The 8,258-nt window shown below is 42.0% G+C and overlaps 1 protein-coding gene across 2 annotated transcripts in view; it reads left to right on the forward strand.

Annotated features, from left to right (window-relative positions):
* The first annotated feature begins 7,481 nt into the window (after positions 1-7,481).
* Mxd1 (MAX dimerization protein 1) overlaps positions 7,482-8,258 on the forward strand; it is a 27,073-nt gene continuing 26,296 nt past the window's right edge. For both annotated transcript variants that reach the window (XM_004634046.2, XM_004634047.2), the window contains exon 1: positions 7,482-7,782. In XM_004634046.2, the coding sequence (XP_004634103.1) occupies positions 7,710-7,782 (73 nt within the window). In that variant the 5' untranslated portion in view covers positions 7,482-7,709. The remainder of the gene's footprint in view (positions 7,783-8,258) is intronic.

The following is an 8,258-nucleotide window of genomic DNA, read 5'->3' on the forward strand; positions in this document are numbered from 1 at the left end:
TTTTATATTTGATAAATATTTTTATTACTAGATAAAAAAAAACTCTAGACGTTTTCACACACAGATTTAGACAACTTTGATTCTTAGCAGTTTAAAAATTGGAGAATGAAAAAGTATAGCTTTGGATTTTTGTGCCCCTGCCCCCAGAAATTAGCATATATTGTTTTTTCCAAATATAAAAGGAATGTATGTTTATTATAAAAAATACTTGAGAGAAATAAAAAAATTAAAAGTAAAGCCAAAAATCATCTAATATCTACTCCCAGAAATAATAATAGCATTAACATTTTGGTATGTGTGTTTCCAGACTTCTGTGGGTATATTTGTATTTCTCAGCTCCACCTATAAGATCAAAATGTATATACATTTCTCTTTCTCTTAACCTTTTTTCCCCCGTGTATTATGCTCTTTTATTTTAATACTCTTAAACTGAGCAGTTGTAGATACTTACTAAGGAACAGTGAGATTTTCCCGTAACTCTGAGTTATAATGAAAACTGGAACTATGGTCTCTACTACATCTACATTTTTATCTTTTTTTTTTGCACATTTTTCTATTTGATCCATTATTTCCTCAGGTTCAGTTCTAAATGTGACATTACTGGGTGAGGCTAAGTGGTCATGTTATGCATGTTTTAAGGTTTTTGATGTGTATAACTAGAAGATAAAATATAGAAGCTATATATGTGTAGCTATAAGGTAAAATATAGCATTCTGATTTCATAAACATGCACAAATAGTAGGTGTAATTTTTTTTGAAAGTTTCTTATCTGATGGATAAAATATTTAGAGTTTTACTTTTGTTTAGTATCTAGAAAGGATAAATATTTTAAAAATATATTAGTTATATGTATTTCTTTTACTAATTCCAAATCTTACACCTGTTATCTTTTGGCAAGTTTTCATTTTTCTATTTGAAGGCAACAGTGTCTTTATTGAAGATAATAACCATCACCCACTCTGTTTATATCTTTCTGATATTTGAGGCTCTATGGTTAGATTTAAAATTTTATTTTAGGGATACCTACTATAAACATAGACATAATTCAGATATTACAATGACTATCTAGTGACAGGTAGTGGTGTATCCATTCAGAGATATTTCATAATTCCAAAACATACATTTTGTTGGAAGATAGAAGCATACTATTCTGTACTCAGCTTGTGTTTATTTACATGAAGCTCAGTGTGAAGACTGTAGTACTGAAAAATCCTCAGTACTGAAAAAAAAGTTATAGAACATTTGTATTACAGAGTGCTATGCTAATATTCTTGAAAGTAATAAAATGTGATATGGAAAAATAGCTACAACATACAACATATGTACAGAAAATTAGCTGTACAGTATGACTTCAGTTAGGCATAGAAATGGGTATCTTTTTGGCCTTAAGATAATTATATTTTATATTCTTCATTATTTTCTATGATGTATATCAGTGTTATACTCAGAAAACATAACTTAAAAAATCATGAATTTATCATGTTCTCTTACATTAAGTACTTGAGAATCTTGTTCAGTAATCCTTACAGAAGCTGTATCACTATATGGTTTTCTTTTCCTTCTTTTGTTTGTTTTTTGCAAAACTGGGGATTCAACTCAGGCCCCTGTACTTGCCAGGCAAGTGCTTGTTCTACTGAGCTATCTCCCTGGCCCCTTATGGTTTTCTTCTTAATGACTTCCCAATTTTAGCTTAACCTTTATTACCCACATAATAAATGGATACTTTTTTTGGTAGAAAATTTATTTTTATTTATTTATTTTTCTTTTAACTTTCTGCAAAGCTTTATTCCAGAGGGGCTCAGATCTTGGCAGCTGCCTCCCTCATGGCGGCCAGCACGTTGCTCAGCTCCTCGCGCTTCCTCTTGGCGCAGACGTGCGCCCCACCCTTTTCTTGAGGAACTTAAGGGCGCGCTTGTCCTTGGAGACCTCGAGCAGCTCCATGGTGCGCTGCTCATAGGGGACGAAGCCGCCCACCTCCCGGATCATGTCCCACGGGAACTTGGTGTGTTTGGTGAGGAGGCTTCCGCGATGGCGGCTGTGCCTGGGTTTGCTCACATTTTTAGTCACCTTGTGGCCCTTGTTGATGCCCGCAGCCATGGGATAGCAGAGGGCCACGACTACTGTTCTTCAATGGTTGTGTGGTGGAAGGCTGTAGAAAATTTAAAACAGTATAGCAATTTTTTTTCTTAATAATAGCTGCAGTCCCATTTCTCCTACTTATTTACTGATCGCTTGCATGTATCTTTCCTTAGTCTGTGCATAAAGGTAGGTCACAGAGTTGGAAATAAGGAAAAGTTGTAGTGTGGACCTTTTTTTTTAAAAAAAAAAAAAGTGCTGGTGATTGAGCACAGGGCCTTATGCAAGCTACGGGCAAGTATTCTGGCAGCAAGCTGCATGCTCAGCCTTTCCTTTTATTTTGAGACAGTCTCACTAAGTTGCCCTGGCTGGCTCTTCAAACCTGTGGTCCTCCTACTGGCTAGAATTACAGGCATGTCCAACCATGGCCAACTAGTTTATGTCTTTTTTTTTTTTTTTTTTTTTTGTATTTCAAAGAACAAAATTTTTTTAAAAAATCAAAATTCCTCAAAACTTTAACAAATAAAATTCATTTTAATGCCACAGTGATTAGGAAGTGTCAAACTCAGTTACAAGAAGAGGATTTTGGTTTCCACAAGTTTAGAACTTTTTAGACACTTTAGAACTTTTTAGGGATGAAGTGTCAGCAGTTTTTCCCGCCATGTGAAGTACAGAAGGGGCATCCCTCACTTGGAGCTCCTATTGCATGTAATGAGCCTCTGGCTCAGTGCTGGCATTAACTTTTTAGGTACTATTTTGTGCTCACCAAGAAGATAACCCCAAAAAGAGGAGACTGGACCTTAGCTTCCTAACACTCAGTAAAGATTTTCTAATAAATATATATTTAATGTTCTTATATCTCTCCATTTTCAACTGTACCTTTCAGTTCTATGAGTTTTTATCTTTTTGTTTTTTGCAGTACTGTGGATTGATCTCGAGACCTTGAGTTTGCCAGGCAGGTGCTTATGCTGCTGAGCTGTTTCCTAGCCCAGTTTTATTTATTTATTTTTGGCAAGGTGCGGTACTGGGGATTGAACTCAGGCCCTTGTGCTTGCCAGGGAAGCACTTATTCTACTGAACCATCTCCCCAACCCGCCCCCTAGTTTTATCTTGATATATGCTCAAAGCTATGTTTTTATTTCATGTTTATGTTGTTACACACAGCTTTTGTTTGGTTGGATTTTTAAATTTTGTTTTATTTTTCTTTTTGAGACAGGGTCTTGCTATGGAGTTTAGGCTGGCCTTGAGCCCACTTTGTAGCCCAGGCTGGCCTCAGACTCTCAACAATCTTCCTACCTCCGCCTCCCAAGTGCTGGGATTATAGGTATGCAGCACCATGTCTGCTACATGTAGATTTTTACTTAAAATTCTGGTCATAAAATTTAGGTTCAAACATTCTAGAATTTCCAACTTTTAGGAAAACTGGGCTACGCCTACCAGTAATTCATGTTTACATAATGCTTTCAAAGCATTAAGAACCAAAGGTCTTTAAAAAAAATTAAAAACATGCACTTCTGGTTTTCCTAATTAACTGGTCATTGTATATACAATTTGTGTAATATAGTTTTTTAAAAATTCATTTTAATGAGAAAATAAAATAGCAATAAAACAGTTTCAAAGCAGGTTAGTAGGATGGTTACAATAATTAATACATTGTATATTGTCTTCATAGTGGTTATTCAGGGGACAAGATGTAGACATATCTTGTCTAAACAATATAAATACAAACCTTTCTTCTCATTGAACTAAGAGAAAATAGCTGTATATCTCTCCCAGTATAGATATACAGATAGATATCCTAATAATTCACTACAAAATGCTCCTTTATTTATATCCCCCTTTTTAATTTTTTTTTGTCAGAGATGGGTGTTCCATTGCTGTTAGAGAAGCTATATTAGGAGAAGTCTTTTTTTCTTGCGCTTGGCAGGGAAGCACTTATTCCACTGAGCCATCTCCCTGACCCCTCTAGGAGAAGTCTTTAAAGGGCCTTTTCTTTGTTGAAATTGAACTTCTGTTTGGATTTGAAACTGTCTCATTGCTGTTTATCAATAAAACTTTGGAAAAAAAAAAAAGGACCTTTTCATACTTGATGCCAGTAGGTACTTGAATTCAGCAAAGTAACCCAATGTAGTCCAGTGGTCCATAATAGTAGTGGGTTATCAGCAGAACAGGTAATTGTTAGAAGTTGTTGACTTGAGCCTTTTACAGCTCAGCCTATTAATATGGCATTACTTTTTATACCTCATGCTTTGTGTAGTACAGTTTTTAGGGGGGAAAAAAAATCCCAATCCACAAATCCTTTGTTTTTTACTTACTCCTTCACTTCCAGTAGATGGCACCAAATACTCTTTGAAGTTCATGGTACTAATTCTTAGTTTCTGTTACTAGCTAATTGATCATTTCTTCCACCACTAGGGAATGAAACAGTACTTTTAAAAATCTTACTCTGATACATTATAACTTAGTATTTTTGTTTGGCGTATAAGCTGGACATGTTGGGATCTATTTTCTATCTCTGATTAATATTTGAAACACCCCACCCTTTTTTGAAAATATAAGTGTGATTTTCAATTTGGTGATTGTACAGGAAGGGTCATATTAAATAAGACTGAGTTAAATAAAAAGCTAAGAGAGAAAATATAAAAGGATATACTGAGTGTTCATAACAAAACAAAAAATGAACTATATAAAATTCAAAATATTAAGATAAAATCAAGGAGCTTTTAGTAATATTAGTTTAGGTAGTTTAATAGAATTTCATACATTTCACTGATTTTTAAATGTATTTTATAAATAACATGCAATTTAAAAGTCTGTAACACTGTTAGCTCAAGCCCACTCTCCTTTCCAACTTTGTTTCATGCATTCTTGAAGAACTTCACCACCAGTCTGTGCATCTAACTAGTATTGCCATATATATACAGAACTAGTTTAGATTCAGTTAACCATTAACAGTGGAAAATGTCTTTCCTATATGTTAAGAATGGTTTACTACATGTTTATTTTTGTTGTTCCAAGATTTTTAATTTGAATGGATTTATGAATCATTAAAAGATGCTTTGGGGAGTGGTGTACAGGAGGGTCTGCGCTTTACATACTTAGCCTTTTTTACTTATTTATTTTTATTTTGAGACCATGTCTTGCTGAGTTACCCTGGCTAAAACTGAAGTTGGAATCCTCCTGTTCCAGCCTCCCAGTGCTGGAATCATATGCCTGGCTAAAAGATACTTTTAAAAAATTTCCTGGGGCCGGGGAGATGGCTCAGTAGAATAAGCGCTTCCCTGGCAAGTGCAAGGGCCTGAGTTTAATCCCTGGTTCTGAAAAAAAAAAAAAAAAAAAATCCTGCCATGATTACATTTACATGTTTGTACTTCTTACCCAAGGTTTGATTGTCAGTGTTCTGTGATTCAGTGTCCAGGCCACCCCCCTCCCCTAAATCTGTTTATCAGCCCGGTGATTAAAACAACTACCATGGGAAGGATTGGTGGCTTAAGCTCTGGGTGAAACAGACTTAGGTTCATTTTCCAACCCTGCAGCTGAACGGAGGACAAGGTGTCCTGTGGCTGTTCTTTGTGTGCAAAGCATAGTGGCTAGCACAGCCTACCTCATGGGGCTGTACAGAGGATTAGAAATGATGTATGAAAATTACCTGACCCAGGGGCCAGGGAGATGGTTCAGTAGAATAAGTGCTTGCCTGGCAAGCACAAGGGCCTGAGTTCAATCCGCAGTTCCGCAAAAAAATAAAAAAGAAAGAAAAGAAAAAATTACCCTACAATCATATATTAGCAACAATAAATTTTTAAAAAATATATGGTCATGCTTTAGTCATTTCAGTTTTGGGAACTCTCATTTTACCGTTAGCTTTAGTTCTACTTTTATTTTTATTTAGGTTCTTTTTCTTTTTCTTTTTTTTTTTTTTTTTTTTTTTTTTTTTTGCGGAACCGGGGATTGAACTCAGACCATTTCCCCGGCCCTTTAGGTTCTTTTTAAATTGGAGATAGTACATTAATGTAACCTGGTTCATGTAAAATTTATTTTATTTTTGTCTTTTAGATACAGGGTCTTGCTATGCAGTTCAGCGTGGCCTTGAGCTCACTTTGTAGCCCAGGCTGGTCTTCAACTCACAACCACCTTCAGGCCCTAGCCTCCGGGAGTGTGGGATTACCAGAGTGCACCGCCACACCTGGCTAAAAAAAAAAAAAAAATTATAAATTCACAAAACAATCCTTGAACTTTTGTTCTGTCCATCTAATATTCTAGTAAGCATTTATCTTAGCCCCCCCCCCCCCCCCAGTGTATTCATCTGGTAGGAAGGGAAAAGAACCTCAAAGACGTTCAATTTTATTTTGTAGATACTGGAAAATTCTGAGCTTTTAAAACGCATTTGCACAGTTCAAGACCCTCAACCTGGGCTACAAAGTGAGCTCAAAGCCAACCCTGAACTGCATAGCAAGACCCTGTCTCTAAAAGACAAAAACAAAAAACACTGGCACGAGTTAACTGCCATCCCTTTGCGGTGCGGGCCGGGTAGTGCCTTTGGAGAGGAACTAAACATTATACACACGGCCCAATTCCAGTGCTCTCACGCCAGGCATCGGGCATTTAACAGGGTCGTGCTCTCCCCCTTCAGCCCCGCGGCCACGTGGCGCCCGCCAGAGCCATTGGTCCACTGCCCGCTCGCTAAGCTGGGCTGCGCTCCCGCTGGGCGACTTGTGGCGGAGCCCGGGTCTGCCAGAGTCCCGGGAAGCGTGGAGCCCCCAGGACTGCGGCTCCGAACCTGAGCTAAGCAGAGCGCCCATGACGCGATGTGCCAGGCTTCCATTCGAGGGACGCTTGGCAAGTTCCCGAAGTTTTCCTGGGAGACAGGGCCACAACAGGTCCAAGGCGGGCCGGGAGGGGTCGGGTGGAACCCAGCTCCGGGGCAGCCGGTGAATCAGCACCGCCCCGCACCCGGCCGGCCTCACTAGCCAACGCCGAACTTGAGGAAGAGTAATCCGGGCAGCTGACCCCCAGCCACTCAAGGCCCGCGGGGCCTGGCGAAAGGTGATATCATTGCAGCTGGGAGTTTTCTGAGGGCTCCACCAATGAAACCCAGGCGAAGTGGCTTGCTTTCTACAGCTCTTGGCCAATACTAACAAAGCAAAAAGGCTGTCCGTATAGAACCAATGGAAAACAGGGAAGGGGCACGAGGCGGAGTTGCGAATCCTGTCACCAATTGGAAAAAGGGGGTGGAGCTCGGGCCTTGTCAAGCGCGACCAACCAACGAAAGGAGCGGACTTTGAGGGGCGGAGCCTCTGTGCCTTCTGCCAATCGCACAAGCCCAGGGGTGGGGCATTCTTTCGTGCGCCCAATGAGGAACGCAGCCGAAGCGGGCCTGTCAAGAGAAGGGGCTGGGGGCGGGGGGATGGTGAGTCGGGGATAAACACTCCGCGGCGGTGGCGGCTTCTCTGCCCCGGGTTCTGTCACGGCATCGGAGGTGCCCAGCTCACTGACCCCCTCCCCCTCCTGACGAGCGTGGTTGCCCAAGAGGCTCCTTCAGTCCAGCTCAGCGGGGTCCACCCCGAGGTGCGGGTGTCCGGCGGCGAGCCCGTGGGCAGTGGGGGTTGGTCCCGTGGCTCCGGCCCCCGTGCAGAATGGCGACGGCGGTTCGGATGAACATCCAGATGCTGCTGGAGGCGGCCGACTATCTGGAGCGGCGGGAGAGAGGTGCACGGGCTTGGAGAGGGGTCTTGCCTGGGCTGGGGGTCTTAGGGGGCCGGGCCGGGGTTTGGGGTGCCCAGTCTCTCCGGGGGTGGTTGGAGACGCGGAGAGCGCGACCGCGAGCGCTCCCAACCCCTCCACTGTCCCCACGCGCGCTCTGAAGGGGAGGCCGCCGCTGGCCACAGCATTGAGCTGGGCGAGCAGGGGCTGCTGCATGGGTCCTGCGCCGCCTCCCCACACCCTCCGAGTGGGTGTCGGGCCCTCGCAGCCAGCCCTCTTCGGCTTTCCTCACCTGCGCGGGTGCTCCCCGCTGCCGGCGCCCCGTCCCCGGGGCTGGGGAGCAGTGCCTCCCCCGGCCCGGCCCTGCCCGGCCCGCTGTTCTGCCCCGCACCTTCGTCCCGAGGCTGGTCCCGCTTTAACCCGCACCAACCTGCTGGACGTTAGAATGGGAAACCCAGGCTCGGCGAGCTTGGCCACTTGCT

This window comes from Octodon degus, unplaced genomic scaffold (assembly GCF_000260255.1).
Source record: "Octodon degus isolate 3935 unplaced genomic scaffold, OctDeg1.0 scaffold00058, whole genome shotgun sequence".
Lineage (NCBI taxonomy): Eukaryota > Metazoa > Chordata > Mammalia > Rodentia > Octodontidae > Octodon > Octodon degus.